This window comes from Babylonia areolata, chromosome 10 (genome assembly GCF_041734735.1).
Source record: "Babylonia areolata isolate BAREFJ2019XMU chromosome 10, ASM4173473v1, whole genome shotgun sequence".
Lineage (NCBI taxonomy): Eukaryota > Metazoa > Mollusca > Gastropoda > Neogastropoda > Buccinidae > Babylonia > Babylonia areolata.
This window is the reverse complement of record NC_134885.1, coordinates 24,660,160-24,680,035: the sequence shown is the minus strand read 5'-3', so window position 1 is coordinate 24,680,035 and position 19,876 is coordinate 24,660,160. Positions and strand designations below refer to the sequence as shown.

At 40.1% G+C, this 19,876-nt stretch overlaps 1 protein-coding gene across 1 annotated transcript in view; it reads left to right on the top strand.

The window, feature by feature from the left end:
- The window catches only part of LOC143286906 (kinesin-like protein KIF21A), a 112,069-nt gene that overhangs the window by 27,973 nt on the left and 64,220 nt on the right, over positions 1-19,876 (top strand). Inside the window, 12 exon segments of the mRNA XM_076594839.1 lie at positions 109-165; positions 1,692-1,784; positions 4,872-5,000; positions 6,063-6,236; positions 6,763-6,878; positions 7,863-8,058; positions 9,120-9,312; positions 10,410-10,476; positions 11,368-11,628; positions 12,087-12,207; positions 14,159-14,237; positions 16,901-16,942. Coding sequence (XP_076450954.1) covers positions 109-165; positions 1,692-1,784; positions 4,872-5,000; positions 6,063-6,236; positions 6,763-6,878; positions 7,863-8,058; positions 9,120-9,312; positions 10,410-10,476; positions 11,368-11,628; positions 12,087-12,207; positions 14,159-14,237; positions 16,901-16,942 — 1,528 coding nt within the window.

The window sequence follows — 19,876 nt, the reverse complement described above, 5'->3', positions numbered from 1 at the left end:
CCTATATGATGCAGATGTGTCCAGTCACAAGGAAAGGAGAAAAGAATTGTGTGTGTGGTTGACATGAAGGGAATTATTGTTAATTGTTTCCTGTTTTGTGTGTTGCAGCTGTACAACGAGGAAATCATCGACTTGTTGGATACCACCCGAGACCCAGACATCAGGGTGAGGAGAGGATATGTGTGTCACAGTGTGTGTGTGTGTGTGCGTGTGTGTGTCTGTGAGCACATGTTTGAGTTTGTGTGCTTGTGTATGTGTGTGTGTGTGTGTTTGTGTGTGTGTGTGTGTGTCTGAGAGACAAAGAGCAAACTCGAGTGTCAAAACTCAAAAAGTGTGGTTTCATAATTAAGGTGTGGTCAGTTTAAATATTCCAAAATAGGTATATGTTAAAAAACAAAAAAACAACAACAACAAAAAAAAAAGCAACCAGAACAAACACACAGACAGATGCAAGCGCACACACACACACACACACACACACACACACACACACACACACCCTACACATGCTTTGTCATTCAAACTTTACCTTGATCTTGAAAATAATTTGGAATCATTGAAAAAGAAATTGGGGGGTGGGGTGAGGTGGGGGTTTGGGGGGGGGGGGGTGCGCAGGGTGGGGGTTGTACATATACCTATCCACTGTCTGGTCTGTCTATTCCCTTTCTGTTGATCAGTAACCATTTTCCAAAGAACAGAGAGATGTGGGTGTGGGGTTGGGGGAGGGAAGGGGGTGGGGTGGGGCGGGGGGGAGTGTGGAAGGAAATAGGAAGGAAACAGTCAAGTGGCATGATGGCAGCAGCGTCAGAAAGCTGACATTTATGAACGGCAGAGCGCGGATCTGACCTTTAGGGCTTTATTACCGTTTGAACAGAAATGTCAGGTAGGTCGTTAAGGGCTTTCATCATCATAGGGTGATGGCAGGTGCTGCAGTGTCTGTTGTGGGGTGTCTTTTCTTTTGTTTTCTGTTCTTTTTCTTTTCTTCTTCTTCTTTTTTTTTTTTTTTTTTTGACATAAAAGGGGTAAAAATATAATGAAGCATATGTATGTTTGGCATATATGTCTACGTGTGGTGTAGCCGTACTCAGGAAGTGAGAAAGGTTGTTATTATGTGATTTGATGGGTGTGTGTGTGTGTGAGTGGAAAAGCAGGTGTGAGAATGGGAGTTGGTGGTTAAAATGGGTGGTTGAAATTGATGTTTCAGCAGCTTAGGTAAGTAAATGTCTTTTTTAAAAAGTTTTTGAGTTTAAAAGACTGTGTGTATGTGTGTGTATATGTGTGTGTCTTTCTTTCTTTAATTTAATGTCTTTTCACTTTGAGTGATATTAGACGTGTCATGTGTGTGTGTTTTGTTTGTAGAAGATGAGAGTGTGGTGGGGATGGTATTTAAGGGGGATATGCAGAGTTATGATAACTAGAACAACTGAAGCAACCATTCCAAAATGTGTGTGGATGTGTGTGTGTGTGTGTGCACGCATGCGCGCGTGTGTGTGCACACAAGTAAATTTTTAGTGCACACAGACACACACACACACTCAGACACATACAACACAACACACACACACACACACACACACACACACACACACACACACACACACATGCATGCACGTGTGTGTGAGCACACACACACACAATGACATATATATCATTATATGTACTGTCTATATCTTTTGACTTTTTTTTTCCAGAGCCGAAAGTCTTTCATACGGATCCACGAGGATGCATCTGGAGGAATTTACTGTGTTGGGACGACCACTCGACCAGTTCAGTCACTTGAAGATGTAAGTGATCTCCTGGCCGACAGTTTTCACTGGGTTCTTGACCATTGGGACACATTTGTTTGGTGTGCTTGTTTGCATGTTTGTGTGTGCACACGCTTGTTCGTGTATGATTTATGCTAGCGATTCATTTATTTTTATGTGTGTATCCTTAACTTTTTGTCGTAAGCACCACAAGCACCCTCCCTGGGAGGTGTGAACATCAATCTGCATTATTGTTGTTGCTTTTTTCATTTTTTAATTTTTTATTGTTTTTTTTTTTTATTATTATTATGTTCGATGCAGGTAGATTAGGAAAGTTTTGGAATGCTTGAAGATAAGCAGACTGACATGTTTCTTCTGCTTCCCCATCCTCACCCTTCCACCCTTCCCTGTAATCGTTTTTTTTCCCCCATTTCTCTTTCTTCTCTCAGCAGTATTTGCTGTTAATTGTAATACTTTACCTATGGATATGACAGAATTGGAATCTGATGGTGCATGCTGTTCACAGACATTGCACTTTTTAGGGGGAGGGGGGTGGCGTTTTTTTTCTATTCAAGATTGTTGAATAACCCAAACAAGATACAGGGTTCACAAAAAGTTAAGGACCGCTTGGGAACTTGCACAGTTTTTGTCTTGGGGACATGATGAAAATGATGTTGAATTTTCAGGAAACAGCGGTGTATGCAGTCAGTGTGATGAGCACCACTCATAATCAGAGGTGTTTTTTTTTTTTTTTTTTTTTTTTTTTTGCTGCCCCATCATCTGCACCGTTTCAGTGGCATTACTCCCACGCCGCTCATTTAGATTCCCCCGTACACGGCCACACCCGGGTTCGTCCGTCGCAGTTCCAGCGTCGGCAGTCCACAGGGAACCATCGATGTTAGGTCGCCTGGAGGGCGCACACCAGAGGAGACCCTGCACTGCTGCTGAGTCACTTCGGTGGTGCCTGTTCTGTTTTTAACGTACTTAGGACACCACCTACTAAGCCCCCTACTAACGACAATAATGGCTTAGTCGCGGAGCCAGACTGAGTGAGCGTCTCTCCCAGAGTGGAGACCGCCACCACGTCCCTCAAACAACAGCCCCCCATGAATCTGCCGACACTGACGACATTGACAGGACTCACCCCAAGCACGAGAGTGGAGGGGCATCGAAACTGAGGTCACCATGAGAGCAGGGCATGAAAGGCCACAGACTTTGAGACTATTTTGTTTTTATATTGATGACGATGAAGGAGGAGGAGGATGACGATGATGATGACGATATTGCTATGGAGGTCCATTTTGGTTTGGGACTGCGTGACAAGGCTGTACTCTACGCTTCCTGTCATAATGATATCCCGGCGTTAACCAGGCCCGAGAGATACAGACACTTGCAGTGTTGGTCAGGTAATTAGAGCAACACACCCAAAGACGCATCCTTGAAGTGGATGACACTCGACTGTGTGGTCCCAGTCTCCCCATTTAAGCCCACAGCATACTCAACTCTGGGTAGGAGCCGGCCACGGGCCGAAAAACCCACCTCCGCTGGGATTCGAACCCGCGTCCTCCCAGCCGTCAGTCCGCGACGCTAACCACTTCGCCACGGCGGCTGGTATCAGAGGTGTTTTCTTGTACATGCCCTTCTACCTTTCACAGCGACAAATTACAGCTGTCGTTTATAAACCACGGAATGACTGTAGCTGAAACATTGATTTTTCAGATGTATTTTTCAAGCTGTTCATGCTGTGCATGTGCCTGAAACAGCTGTTAGTAAATTCAGTGAGAGGTCAATGGTAGGCTTTATATGCAGCCTGCTTAATTTAAACAACCACTCAATTTTTTTGCCATTTTAAAGAAGCATGCATGCTTCTATGAATTGGTTCTTGTGTTTTTTTGTGAAGTCTGCATCAAAGAGCAGTAAAGAGGCCAGGTTTTATTGAATTATAAGCAAATGACAACATTGATGTATTGATCACCCAGTTCAGATTATGGCATAATGATAATCCCAGCAAGGTATTCAATCCAGCATTAAAAAAAAAAAAAAGTGTACACCACATATTTTATCACTCATGAGTGTTGATTTGCTTTTAAGTGCACTACAGTATTTTCCAGAACTTCTCCAAACTGGTTTCTAAAACTACTCCAGACTGATGGTAAATAAGCTTGAAATATCTATACACTGTTCAGTGGTAAATAAGCTTGAAATATCTATGCACAGTTCAGTGGTAAATAAGCTTGAAATATCTATGCACATTTTTAGGAACATTTTGGGAGCATTTGCACACATAGACACAAAACATTTACTGATCATTGACTTAAGGTAAACATTAGATTCTTTCTAAGTCCAACTGACAACAGAAAAAATAATCCAAGGGAAGCAACTTCACAGGAATGGACTTAAGTTCACTCTCACCAGTCATCTCCCATAAGAACCATTAGATTTTGTTTTCAAGGATACATTTCAGTGACATAATACTCTGTGTGTGTGTGTGTGTGCGCGCGCATGCACGCGCACATGCACACTTAGTAATGTGCAGAGTGATGGCAGCAGTTCATGCCATCAAGACTCCATTGAGTCAGAATTATGTGTGCGGGTCTGGACACTTATCACTCAGATGAGTTGATAAACAGAAGTACCATATGTAGCATGCACTTTGTGCACGTAAAACAACCCACAGTAACAGGAGAGTTGTCCTTGGCAAAATTTCTTAATAAAATCCACTCTAATAATGTAGTATATATTGTGTCTGTGCGTGTGTCTGTGTGTTCATGACTGAAGCCTGACTGAATGACACAGGAAACAAATGATGATACTTAAAAGGCAGCTGCCAGTCGGCTTTACCCAGTTAGGCAGACTGTTGTGCAAATGGCTCCATGTTTATAATGCACTTTGAGCTTGGATTCTAACCGAGGAAAGGTGCAAAATATGTATCCGTATCAATTAGTCGGAGTGGGCATGCAGACTGTCCATCGTATGAAAGGGACAGGACAATGCACAGAGAAACCTGGTGCGAGTGGGTGACTATGTAGACTTAGGACATGATGCCCCACATGAGGGTGTGTGTGTGTCCTTATTGCAGACAATGCACTGCATAAAATAACTAAAGGGTGTGTGGCCTTCTTGCAGACGATCCAGTGCCTCAAGACTGGGGCCCTGTCGCGGACTACGGCAAGCACCAACATGAACGTGTCATCCTCTCGTTCACACGCCATCTTCACCTTGCACATTAAGCAACACAGGATGGTCAGGGATGAGGTGAGACATGGGGGTTGGGGGGAATCGGAGGGGGGGTGGGGTGGGGAGGGGAGGGGAGGGAGTATGTCTGGGGGATAGCTGGTGGTACATCTGGTTCCACTTATCTTATGTGAGGGTGTCACTGAGGGCAGGATACCCTGGACCCTGGCCTTGAACGTTTCAGTATTGCAGACATCAGCTTCTCCCGTCTGTGGTTATGAATTGAGGAGGTTGAAAATATGTCATCATAATGACAATAATAATAATGATAATAATAATACTGACATTTATTAATAATGATTATAAAAAATTATAATGATATTAATAATACCAGATGTAATATGATAATGATGGTTAGACACATGAATAGCATGTGTCTCTGAAATTATTTACAGATCAGTGAGCAACAACATGTATACACAGTGACACACATACAGTCTCCTGTGCCAACAGGCTTGAATAGATATCAAAATGACATGAAAAATGTTGAATCATTTTGTATTTGTATTAGTATTTCTTTTTATCACAACAAATTTCTCTGTGTGAAATTTGGGCTGCTCTCCCCAGGGAGAGCGTGTCGCTATAGTACAGCACCACACTGTTTTGTTGTTGTTGTTGGTTTTTTGTGTGTTTTTTTTTATAAATGTGTGCAGTTTTATTTGTTTTTCCTATCGAATGATACACGTCTGTTGAATGAAAATATATAATGATTACATTTGGGCAGTATGTGATGTGAAATTTGAATTAAAAAAAAGTTGTTTTGCTTTAAAACTTTGAATAATATTCCAGTGTTTCTGAACATTCGTTTACAGCAACACTGGTTGAGGGATTTTTGGTTTTATTGTTTTGTTCTTTGTTCTTCTCAGTCCACATGGCTGATGATTTTGATCAGTGCAAGTACATGCATGAACTCATTCATGCTTGTATCACACACACAAACACACACACAGACACATGCACACACACACACATATACAGACACACACACACATACACACACACACACACACACACACACACACACACAGACTTACACCGATAGAACTAAAAAGAACACACCCCCATGGTATTGTTGTGTAACAGAGCCTGGCAATGGATGACGGCAAAGACACGGACTCCACCCTTTCGGCGGGCACAGAGTTTGAGACACTGACAGCCAAGTTTCACTTTGTGGACCTGGCCGGCTCGGAGCGCTTGAAGCGCACAGGGGCCACCGGCGACAGGGCCAAAGAGGGCATCTCCATCAACTGTGGGCTGGTGAGTGAGTGAGTGTGACACTGACAGGATACCACTGGCAGGGGGCAGGAGGGGTAGGGACATGCAGGTCTGTGTTTGTCCCAGAATGTATGACCTTTTTTAAAAAAAATATTATAAAAAAAAATTTTAAAATCTTTAAAGACTCAAGACTCTGTGTTGGCATTCAAATAGAAGAGAATTGACTGTTTCAAAGTGCATGCCACCAGCCTGTCAGTGTCAAGTTGAAAATCAGAGCTGATGTGTGCTGGCATGTACTTACTCAGTAAGCTTTACACGTAGTTACTCAGTGCTGTTAACTGCGAGTAGTTTTAATACTCTGTGAACTTTGGAAAGGATACAACTCAAGTTTTCCATATAAAGTAATCAACAGCAGACTTGAATACAAGTGTCGTGTTTTATCTCTACAGGTGTGTGGATGGACTGAATTTAATATATGTGTAGGTAAAAAAATAAAATAAAAAAAAAAGATGAGAAAAAGAAAGGTTATATTTGTGATGAAAACGTTGTGGGTGTTGTTGTTTACCAGTTGGCCCTGGGCAATGTTATCTCTGCTCTGGGAGACAAGCTGAAGAAAGGCTGCCACGTTCCCTACAGAGACTCCAAGCTGACACGCCTCTTACAGGATTCTCTGGGGGGCAACAGGTCAGACACATGCCACTGTTTGTTGTATAAATTGGGGGTGCTGAGTTTTGAGGGTGGATAGTTGGTTGGTTGGTTTAGTCTTTGATATAACATCTTTCCATGCAAGTGACATTAAGCCAGAAAAAAAAAAGTTTGTGTATGTGTGTGTGTGTGTGTGTTATGCATTTTTGAAACAAGAGAGTGTTGTGTTTCTTTGATTCTGTCTGAATTGATTGTGGGCATGGGGTGATCAAGGGTCATGACACGTTTAAATTCGATGGATTTGACAAGTTTGGATGTATGATTTAGATTTGTGACTGACATACGTTGACAAAGTGAATCTGTGTAATCACCTGGTCTTGATTGTCCATGTGGAAGGATTTGTGTATCTGTGTCCGCTGTAAACTTTAACCTTGGAATATTCTTAGCATGCACAAGTAGAATAGTAACCAAACTTGGTAGGATGGTAGGTATTTATAACACCTTTCCAGTCATCCCCTTTATGATGATGAGGGTTAGAAGTCAAAGGTCAAGGTCAGTATTTGGCAAAACAGAAAAAGCTCATGTCTTCCAGCCAGTTTTCATCAAACTTGGTGTAATGACTGGCCATGATGACAACAATCATCCTTACTGAAATTCAAGTCAGATGTAAAACTTAAAGGTTACAGTACTGCTTACTGCAGTGACAAGAAAAACCTGTCTGTACAAAAAATGATGAGAACTTGTTTTTCTATTCCATAATTTCTGTGGTTCACAACTGGTTATCACATGTGAGTTGAAGGCTTTGTCTCTTTTGTGTGAATTATCTTTCTGATTTGTGATGAGTGACACAATCAGTCAACATCCAGTTCTGATCATTAAAACATTACAACCCAAATTTGGCAGTTTCATCCCAGTTTGCTTTCCGTGAACCATTTACATTGTTTGCAATTACAACCAGTTATGTGAACTGAAAGGACACAGTGCCATTTTTCAATCACTGCCATCACTTCTTTCCCCACCCAGTCGCACTTTGATGATCGCCTGCGTGTCCCCGTCGGACCGTGACTTCATGGAGACGCTGAACACGCTGAAGTATGCCAACCGTGCCCGCAACATCCAGAACAAGGTGATCGCCAACCAGGACAAGGCCAGCCGCCAGATCGCCAGCCTCCGTGCCGAGATTCAGGCCCTGCAGCAGGAGCTGTCAGAGTACAAGACGGTAGGTGGTGACCAGCTCTGGCTTCAGTAGTGAAACCAGAGTAGTGTCTGGGCATACAAATGGATGATTTAGGTTTTAAAGAAAAGGTTAGCTTTTTTTTTTCTTTTTTTTTTTAAATTTATTTACCAGCAAGGTTGTCTATGAACAAGTAATTTGAAAAGTTAAAGGTTCCATAGCGTTTTACAGCCCTTGGGGCAGTGAATTCCTGTCTAATCCTCCCTCCCATCTTTTTTATCTTCCCCAACTGAAGTCACGTAACCATTCATATACCTGGATGGATTGATGAAAATCAGAGTAAGTGCCTTTCACAAGACCATGCCACCATGCTGAAACACAGCCTAGAAGACTGATTACTGGTTAACACTGGATCAGAAGTGCAGTGCCTAACTGATTCTGCCATAGTGGCTCCAATTATTACTTGGTAATATTTTGAAAGAAGCAGTATTACCTTTTTTTTTTTTACAAGTAGTGATTTCTGTGAATGTTATCAATATGAAATATAAAAAAAAGTTGTTAGCTTTTTACCAGCAGTACTGTCTGTAAAAAAGTTACAATTAAAGATTTTTCTGAAGTAATATTGCTAAGTCTTATTTACCTTATGGAGCTTAACGGTTAAGGTATGTCATGAACTGTGTTGTTTTGCATTTGTATATTCTGAAGTAATATTGCTAGTCTTATTTACCTTAAGGAGCTTAATGGTTAAGATGATATGTCATGAACTGTGTTTGTTTTGATCAGAGTTTTGTGCTGAACACCGTTCAGTGTTTTATTTAGTTGGGCAGTCCTGATAATTATGTCTGAAGTTAGTTGGACTAAGCACCATTGTCAAATGTCAAGTGACACAAACACCATCACACCCTTTGCTATGTATTTTTCTCAAGGCCTGATCAATTTGTTGGATTTATATGAAGGTCAGTCATTTGCTGGTGTTTAAAAATTTAAAAAAAAATTTTTTTTTTTTTTTACAGCAGATGTGGTGTAGCATATATGTGTCTGCCTGCTCGTGCTTTGACATCTTGAAACTGAAACTGAAAACTGTGTGTGTGTGTGGTGGCTGACAGGGCAAGAGAACGGTGGACGCGGACGGCCAGGAGAGCATCAACGACATGGTGACGGAGAACGGCATGTTGCAGGTGGAGAACGACAAGTTGCGGCAACGCATCAAGTCGCTGAGCGAGGCCATTGAGGCCCTCAAGGCCGACAATGCTCAGCTCATGGCCCAGGCTGCTGCCTTCTCCCTCATGGGCCAGAACGGTCAGCTATAGGCTTGGTTTTTGTTTTGTTTGTTGTTGTCTGTTCTGGCTGGCTCATAGAACCCTTTCTTCCCTGACTGACCCACTCTGTCCTGTTTTTTTTTGCTAATAATGTGTGGACTGATTAGCCATGGTGTCTCATTGTTAACAGTGACAACATCTGCTGTACATATACTGGAATGAATGGGTGAAAGATGAAAGAATTAAAAGTTGTTCTTTCAGAATTAAAAAAAAACAAACAAAAAAACCTGCTGTACCCCACCAACATTTCTGGACTTACTTTGTTCTTTTCTTCTTTTTTTTTTTTCTTTTTTTTTATGTGATGCCATTTTCGTGCAAATTTGAGTGTGTTTGATGAGTTGCCACCTCCTCTCTCATGGGGCAGAACGGTGAGGCCCGTTTTTGTTGTCTGTTCTGCTGGCCCACAGAACATATCCATTCCTGACCCACTCTCCTGTGTTTCCTTGTGTGTGTTTTTTTTCTTATTTGAGTTTCAGACAAGTGTCTTCCACATGACCAATAAATCAGGATGTTTGACATCCTTGGATATGGGCCTTTTCTTGTCTGTCCAGCCAGACCTCCCCACTTGCCCTCCTTTGTCTTTTTCAATTTTTTTTTTTTTTTTTTTTTTTTTTTTGCTTTATGTTGTTGTTTTTTTAAAAGAATCGTTTGAGTGTTGGTCAGGTATATTGGTTAAGTGGTTTTCTCTATAGCAAGTAAATCAGCGTATCCATCATACTTTTTTTGTTGTCCAGCCACAGGTCTCCCGACCTACCATCTTCTCCCTTTCACTCTCTTTAAAAAAAAAAAAAATTTAATACTTGCTTAAGTGTTGGACATGTGTATTCGACAAGTGATCTTCTCAGTAGCAAACAAATCAATGTAATCATCATGAAAAAAACAACAACTTTTATCTGTCCACTCACACTTGCTAGCTTGAAAGTGATGGTTTATGGCAGAAAAACAGCTTGCATCCTTCGCATATATTTTCATGTATTTATGAAGCCCTTGTATTTCTAGTTTCTTCTTCACCCTCATTTCATTTTTCCTTGTGAAAGTTCCTGTGTTGATGTGTCCATGTATGCCTGTCTGTTGCAGGGGAAGTGTGCAATGAAGATATTGTGAACCAGATCAAGAAGTATCTCATGGAAATCGAAGATCTCAAGTCAGTATGAGGCAGACGTGTATTCTGTCAGTTTTCTTATGTTTCTTTTTGTCTGTGTCAGTATGTCAGAATGGGTTGTAAAATGGTGAATTTTGTTGCTGAAACTGTTGCCTTTGAATTTCTTGAATGTTAGATATTAACTTATGTGGAAATGAATGTAAAGTTTTTGGTGGAGTGCTTGAATGGGAAGTTCGCTCTTTTGTTTCAAACTTGAAAAGACCGAAAGGATGGAGAATTCACCGTTGATTGAAAGTTACTGTTCACTATGTTCTGCCTGTGTGTGTTTGTCGAGAATGGAGTTTAATATCAGTCGTATCACTCAACCAAAAGAGCGTAAAGGATAATCTTCAGACATGCAGGGATTCATTCAATAGATTTGTTATCATTACCATTATTCTTATATTTCGTCACTGTAAGAATGCGTATTCCACTTACCCCATTAAACAAATTCAGTATTGTTATTTTTCATCACTTCTAAGTATGTTTATTCCACTTCCCTTATTGAACAAACTTGTTCTTACTATTGGTATTGTTATCATCACTTCCAAGCATGCTTAATCCACTTCCCTCTTTAAACAAATTTGTTGTTATCTTTCATTACTTTGAAGTATGTTTATTCCACTTCCCTCATTGAACAGATATGTTCTTGCTATTGTTATTGTTATCATTACATCCAAGTATGTTTATTCCACTTACCTCATTTAATGGATGTGTTCTCGCTACTGTTATTGCTATCTTTCATTACTTCTAAGTATGTTTAGTCCACTTCCCTCATTGAACAAATTTGTTCTCGCTATTGCTTTTGTTATCATCACTTCCAAGCATGCTTATTTTACTTCTCTCATCACTAAACAAATTTTGTTATCCTTATTTCTCATCACTTGCAAACAGAACCAAGCTGACAGAATCAGATGCCACGGTGGAGCAGCTACGACGACAGACGCTGCGCTCCCCAAGGTCTCCACGGATGTCGACAGCCATGTCGATGATGTCCAGCTTCACGTCCAGCCTCACGTCGTCCATGGGGGGATTTGAGGGTCCCGCCTCCCCCGATATCATGGCAGCCTCCCTGCTGGAGGAGGCGAAGCGAGACCTCAAGAAGATGAAGCAGAAGAAGAAGCGCACGCTGTCCTCCCGTGCCAGCTCTCATGGGTAATGATAGTGATGATAACAGTGATGACTTTGGTTATCTTATCATTGCTTATGTGTCTTTCACTTCCCTTATAAAACAGATTTGTTTTTGTTATCGTTATCTCTCATCACTTTTTGCAAACAGAGCCAGGCTTTCATGGGTGATAATAATGATGATGTTGATGAACTGTTTTTGTATAGTGCACGATCTTGTGTATTGCAACTCGAAGCATTGTACAAAGTCTTTTCACACAGTTCATGCACAAAACTTCACACTCTCTTAAACACGCATCTACACACACACAGACACACAGCCTGTAACATGTAAGTGTGGGTGTGTGTGCATTTGCTCAAGTGTATGTATGTGTACTTGTGAGAGACAGAGCATGTAGTGATATAAGCTCAAGTCATGAACGGTGTGATGACACAGGTGGAGGCGAAAAGTGCTGACTTTTAACACTGCCGGGCTTTGCTTGCAGCAGCGACAAAGAGAACGAGAGTGGGGGTGAGGACGGGGACAGCCACCACCACAACGGCAGCACGGAGAACGCTGAACACACCGTCACAGAGAGCCGGGAAAAGTCGGACGATGAAGAGACTGTGAGTTAACATGTTTGGTTGATGTTCCTTGTCTTTCATTCCTTTGTTTCTGAGTTATGATTGATTGATTTTATGCATTCATGTCAAAGTTGGGTGTGAAATGGCTTTTATTTGTTTCTGCACAAAAATTAGTGCTATGAAAATATTTATTACTATTAGTAGTAGTAATAGTATATTTGATAGCAATAGCAATATTAGTATTAGTAAATAGAATATGTCTTTATTATCAAGTGCACTGGGGTCACATGGAATGTTGGGAGGTGGGTGAGAAGATAGTACATTGAAAGATACAAACATAAATCAAAAATAGTATTAGCAGTATAGTGTTCTCATTTTATAGATTTCCTTATAAAACAGGATGTGTGTATGAGAAAATCTGAATGATCAAATAGAGGAACTGAAAGTGGCCAAACATTTTCTTAATGATGATGATTTTTAAGTTTTAGAAAAAAACAACAAATAAACAAATTTAGAATCATTTACAAACAAGATTTCAATCTTATTTGCTAATAAGTTTTAGAAGATGACAAATAAAGGAGACATCCGAAAAAACAACAACAAAAAATGAAGTCATGTAAGATTTGGTGGGTTGGGGGGAAAGGCTGGATGATTTGAGAATATGGTATACTTTGGGTATTTCCTCTTCTGTTTTGATGTCTTGTTAGTTTAATTATTTGTTTGTGCAGCTAGTGGTTTCTTGAGCTTCATCAACTATTGGCCATTTTCTCAAAAGTAGATTGATAGACAAACACAACTACGAGAGAAACACAAAATTCGTATTTGTATTTCTTTTTTATCACAACAGATTTCTCTCTGTGAAATTCGGGCTGCTCTCCCCAGGGAGAGCGCGTCGCTATACTACAGTGCCACCCATTTTTTTTGCATTTTTTCCTGTGTGCAGTTTTATTTGTTTTTCCTATCAAAGTGGATTTTTCTTGAGAATTTTGCCAGGAACAAACCTTTTGTTGCCATGGGTTCTTTTACGTGCGCTAAGTGCATGCTGCACACGGGACCTCAGTTTATCGTCTCATTCGATTGACTAGCACCCAGACCACCATCAAGGTCTAGTGGATGGGGAGAAAATATTGGCGGCTGAGCCATGATTCGAACCAGTGTGCTCAGATTCTCTCGCCTCCTAGGCGGACGCATTACCTCTAGGCCATCACTCCACATATGGCCATCACTCCACATATAGGCCATCACTTCACATATATAAAAAATAACAAGAGAAGTGACACATTTCAAATGCTGTGACATTCAAAGTTTTAGACAGCTCTCTCCCCTCTGAGCGTTTGCATGGTAGAAAAATTGAATCCATCAAGAAATGCTCTTTGGAACAGAAACTACCATGGCAAAGGAAAGATTTTTCATTACCGAGTCCAGAAACAAACTGAATTTAATTAGGAATCAGTGTACCACTTCAGTGAAGTAAAAGTTAAAAACAGATTTCAGCAAATGTCACAAGTCACCACAGGCTGAAAATGGTTTGAAGAAGTGCAAAAACGTCACGCCCTGGAACAAATGCACCCTGAAAGTAGGAGTATGTTGGCTGGGGTGTGGACAGTCATACATGTAGCTGAACACCCACCCCCTCCCTCTTCTTTCCTTAGTGGAGATGAGTGAATGTGGGATTTGAACCCCCAAAACACAGAAGTGGAAGAAGAAGAAAGTACAAAATGCGTTCTTAAGTTTACTGGCAGTGATGATCAAGTCAAATGATACCATGTTGTTTATAGCCCAGCTGACTGTGGAGGGGCCTTTTCAGGGCTGTAAAACATGTCGGGTTTAAAATCAGCCAGAGAGTATCCTAACATGCATTGAAAGGTCAGTTAACATTAAAAAGACACGCACACAAAAAAGCCCAGTTCAGCCATGTCTTGTTGAATCCATGTAAAATTTGGTGATGATGATGAAGATGAGGATGATGGTAATGATTACTGTTGTGTTACAGGGCTTCATGGATGAGGAGGACGAAGTAGAGGAGGAAGAAGATGAGGAAGAGAGTGACTCACAGTCTGAGTCGGAAAGAGGTGAGGCAATGGAGGAGATTTTGTGTGTGTGTGTGTGTGTGTGGTATATTGTCTTAGCATTGCTATACTCTGTTTGGAAGTGAAGCTGTGGTCAGCAGAGAGTTTCACATCCCACTGTTTTTATCACTGAACAGGATGACACAAAAGTGTATCAGCATTGGTGGAGTCTGTGTTAATTACATGAGGGTGTTGGTGGTGCTTTCTCTGCAGAAACTGTGTCATGCCCACAGAAGGTTTCATACACAGTGGTGATGGTTGTGTGTCAAAGGTTTTTTGTTCCAGTCTTCCAGGAAACCTCCAGCTGGTGATGAACTGTCATTTGTGAAATGACGAGAAACAGTTCAACAAAGCAGGAACAGCTTGGGAGGTTTTTTGTTGGGGTTTTTTCTTCTTTTTTTTTAAATACTTTTTTTTTGTTCTGCTTTCGATTTGTTTGTTTGTTTTTTTGTTATTGGAAATACATTGTCTAAACAGGTACATTGTGTACATTATTTAAAAAAAAAAAAAAAAAGAAATTCTTCAGTGGTCACATCCCAAACCGACAGAACTTCATGACTTGGAATGACTGGAGATTTGAACAATAAACGAGATAAATGACAGAGCACTAAAAAAGCCAGATAAATGACAGAGTACTTTGAACTAAATTGTGATGATACAACTGACAGTGCAAGGACTGATGAAGAGTGGGAGATGAGTCAAACTGATTTCATTTGCCCACAGGATGTGTGATTGCAGCTTTTCATCATTTTGGAGCAGCGCTGTTGTTTTGACTGTGCCACTGCAGGGATCACAAACTGACAAAGATGAAGACACAAACTGGAAAGTACTGAATGGACTTCAAAATAAAAATCATAGAATAGGGGGAGGGTTGTTTGATTTTTTGACTCACTTGTGTAAACAAAGTGAGTCTATGTTTTAACCCGGTGTTCAGTTGTCTATGTGTGTGTGTCTGTGTGTCTGTGGTAAACTTTAACATTGACATTTTCTCTGCAAATACTTTGCCAGTTGACACCAAATTAGGCATAAAAATAGGAAAGATTCAGTTCTTTCCAGTCATCTTGTTTAAAACAATATTGCACCTCTGGGATGGGCACAAAAAAAGAGAAAAAAAAAGCCTAATTATATGCAAACTGCATTTACTGTTATATTTATATTTTTTGTATTCTCTAAACTTGGCACTTTGATCTCATATTCTGACACAACAACAAGAGCAGTCATTATTATCATTTTTTGTTCAAACGGGAACTTCTTTTGCTGAGCATGGAATTCTTATTTATTTTGCAAACGTTTGGTGCAGATAGTAAAAAAAGGGAAATTACTCTGTAATTAATGCAAGGGGACTTAATCTATCACAAGTGAGTCTTGAAGGCCTTGCCTCTCTTGTCAGTTAATGGAACAAATTTACTTGTAAACTTTACCCCCCATGTACTGTTGGTGTTGTGGAGAGAAGATAAACTTACTGTCTTTAAATTTCAGAGAAATTTGTCTTTTGGCTTGAGCACATCTAGCAGTAAGCATGTGAAGCACAATTACTTTTTAGGGTGTGACTGTTAATTCATCATGACGATTTTGCTACTAAGATTAGTGTTGACTCAATAAGAAAACCACTTGTCATTCAGACTGAAAAATATAAGGACCCCCCCCCCCCCCTCCCCCCCACAAAGAACGATCATCATCCATTTTCTGTATAACATGTATTCATCCACTCACATACATGCGCATCCAGTCACCCCACCTAGCCCCCTTTTTCTATCACCCATACACATTCATCTGGTGCGCTGAGATATGATGACTGTTACGACTTGTGTCATAGTGGAGCTTATCCTGGACTACTGGATGTACTGGTCAGGTATGGCCGTCACTGCCTGATAGTTCTCTCCATGTTTATTTCTGTCCTCCACGTCTTCAGTTGTGTAGCTGGTCTCTGTGGCAAGGTTCAGTTGCCAGTGTTGTGTTAGGCGTCCTTGTTTGCTTCATCTCCCCCTTGTGTGTGTGGTGTTTGGTTGATTTTCTGATCAGAGATTTTTTGGGTGTTCTTTCATAGAGATATGATACTGCAATTTTTTTTATATTTTATTTGTGGTGTGATTGCTTGTCTGTTGTACTTTGAGAATCTTATTTTTAGTTCTTTGCAGTGTTCAGCAAGTGCTGTGTGGCATTTGGGAATCTTGTTGTGTGTTGTTGGAACTTGTTTGTTTGTGAGTGTGTTTGAGTGTGTGTGTGTGTGTGTGCATTCACACATGGTTGTATGTGTGCATGCCTAGCAATGGCTCTTATAGTCATCACATACCCAGCTGCTTCTTGTTATGATTATGGTGGCTGTTTTGTCACTCAGATTTTGACAATTTTTGTATGTCAGCTGTGACATATGTGTGGCAAACCACCTTCATTTATGTTTTTTTTTATTTCATGAACCAGTGGTAATAATATCCATGTTCCTGCTTGTTGATGTGACTCTAGATTTTTTGTTCTTGCATGTTGTATTGCATTTGTTTCATCGCCACACATTTTCAGATGTGAAACTTGACATGACCTTTCCTCTTCACATATGTGCAGAGTGACACGCTTTCTTTTTAATGACCTGTGTATGTTTTGCTTGTGGAATTTTTCTTGAAGTGTGTAGGAGAAGAACGAAAGAGAATTTTGATGGATATGGATTTCAGAGGACATGGAGGAGGAAGAGGAGGAGGAGATGTGTGATCAGTGTAAGACGTGTGGTGTGGGGTGGCACAGCTTTCTCCTCTCCCCTCCCAATGATGACCCACGCTGCACATCTTTTCCTTCTTTTTTCTCTTCTTGTTTTGGGGTGTTTTCTTCATTGGTAGTGTTTTTTGGGGGGGAAGGGAGAGTGGGAGTAGGGGTGGGTGTGGAGCATACGCCAGTATGTGAGTGGAGTAGTTGTTATTAAAAAAAAAAAAAGAGAGATGTGAAAAAGATTTACTGATGTGTGTTCAGTGCTGACACTACGGGGGCCATTTTCTGTGCACACAAGCGCGTTGGGTTACGCTGCTGGTCAGGCATCTGCTTGGCAGATGTGGTGTAGCGTATATGGTTTTGTCCGAACGCAGTGACGCCTCCTTGAGCTACTGAAACTGAAACTGTGCACACAAAGGATTGCTGTTTGTCATTCTTGTGCACACATGAGTGCGCACAGGCTCATGCTTGCACATGTTCAGACATGATCACAGCAAGACAGACACAAGTGCAGACGTTTGCGTCTGGACATGCACGCCACCTGTACTTAGTTATCTTTTCTTCTTATCAGCTGCCGTCCTTGAGGGGTTTTTTGTGTTGTTTTGGTTTCCTTTTGTCTCTTGCCCTTCCTCCTCTTTCTTCTCCACTTGATATTTTTTTTGTGTCTGTTATGTCTTCTGTTTTTTGTCTTTTGATATCTCACCTTGCTTACTTCAGTTGTTAGTCCACTAATAAGATAGTAAAATGAAACCGGAAGTATAACTACAGAAGAAATAAATCAGAAAATAAAGGAAATTAAGTGACCACAACAAAGAAATAAAGTATTCTGCTGAAAGTATTAAGTGTTGGGAAATGATTTGTCAGTGTAAAAAAAAAAAAAAAAAAAAGAGGTGATTTTTTAAATTCTATTTGTTGTTGTTTCGGGGGCGGGTGTATGTGGAGGGGGCGTAAGTAGTTTTTGTTTGTGTCTGATGTCCCTTGGCACTATGTTTCCTGATGACTGCAGTGTTAAGGGTTCACTATGTTTCCTGATGACTGCAGTGTTAAGGGTTCCTACAGAGTCATGAAAGTCTGCAAAGGTCTAGAATATTCTTGGAATTTTCATGATACCTTCCACCAAAACAAACCAACCAACAACAGTCAAAGTAAAGAAAATGAAGTAAATGTTTAAAGTGCTGTCATTCCTGTCCCTTTCTTTCTCTCACAACCTCTCACTATGTATGGTAATTCTTCTGTGTCTGTGCTTGTGCATACAGGCATGTAAATTGCATGCACTGGAAAATGTGACAGAGGGTTTTGGAAAAGAGATGGAAGTTTGCTCAGACTTGTGGGAACCCTGAGTGTCAGTGAGTGCTGTAGTGTTGCCTGGGGCTGTAGCTGAGTTGTTTGTTTCTGTGTGTTTGTTTTTTCCCCATGTTTCTTTAGAAGTGTAGGTGGTGAAGATGATTACAAAGAACGCTTTCTGTTGACTTGCATAACCTGCTTTTCACCTCACACCTCCCCTCTATTTAAACATTTTTTTTATTTGCCTTTGCCAGAATCTTAATTTTCAGGTATAGTGTGGGTTTTTTTGTTTTCAAGTCTAATGTCATTTTATTTTGTTTCATTATATTCATTGTTTTTTAATAATTTTTAGAAATCATTTTTGTATTATTGTGTTTGTTTATTTTATTTATTTATGGTATCATCTGTTTTTGCGTGTTTCTGTGCTTATTTGTCATTCTGCAAGTGAAGAGAATTTTTCAAGGAGAAAAGTTAAGATTAATTTACTTTTAGTGCGTGTGTGTGTGTGGTGTGTGTGTATGTGTATGTATGTTTGGTGTTCTGTCTTGAATGAATGATGCTGATTGATGTTGATGATGACAAAATGATTGTCTCCAGAATGAAGTGTTCATGGTGACAGTAAAAAGGATAATGTTTCTGAGGTTGCATTTGAACAAAAAATCTTGTTTTTGCCTTTCTCTTGCCGAGTAGGCATCACACTTTCTTCCATAAAATGCTTTTAATTCTACTTGAATAGATATTGGACTTGAAAATTTCTACAAAGTTGTTGATTTGTGCTGGCACAGTTTGTACAGGAAGGAGGGATGGTGGGGTGATAAATGTTTAATTATAATTGCTTTTTCTTATGTATGTATGTGGGAGTGTGCATATATTTTATGAATGTGCAAGGCAGTTATGTATGATAATTAATGGAAATAAGCACAGAAAATACTGTTGATGTGTGTCAGTCATAGTGTTTACTCTGTTTAGATAAATTTATTGCATTAATTTTTTTTTCTTTAGTTATTGCAAAAGAAGAAGATCAGTGCAAGATTAGTTGGAGATTTCTAAGAATTTTATGCCTGTCTATGCATATATTTGACATTATGCTGTGCTCAAGACACAAGAAAATGAACAGAAAGTACTTCTTTTTTTCATTGAAATTTTATTGCTATTTAGACCTGTGTTGAATTTAGTTGTCAGCTGATTAATTGCCCTTGGTTATGTGTAATTTATGGGTATGTTTGCGCGCAGTGTCTATTGTGGCATCATAACCTTTTTTTTATGAGTTTTGATTTGTTGGTCCATGTCATTTTGGTTAGTTCCTTGAGTACAAGGATTATGCTGTCCTTAAAACCTGGAATTCTTGCTGCTAGTTGTACTAACACAATTGAATAGAGGACATGTTTGCTTGATACAGCATAAAGAAAAAACACAAAAACTTATTGATATGTTTTCTTGGGGCATTTATTGACGCATCAACAAAGCAAAACATCCTCTAACTATGTGTGCATTGTTGAAATTGCAGGGTTTGAACCGGCTGATAAAATTTTACATGGGCACAGTAATACAGAATGGAAGGAACTGTGTTGCAATGGCAATGAAATATTTTGCCTTTGTGTGATTCTTCATTCTGACTTGTCGATCTCTCCAGCTTTCCAGGGCTGCCTTGGCAGTGTGAA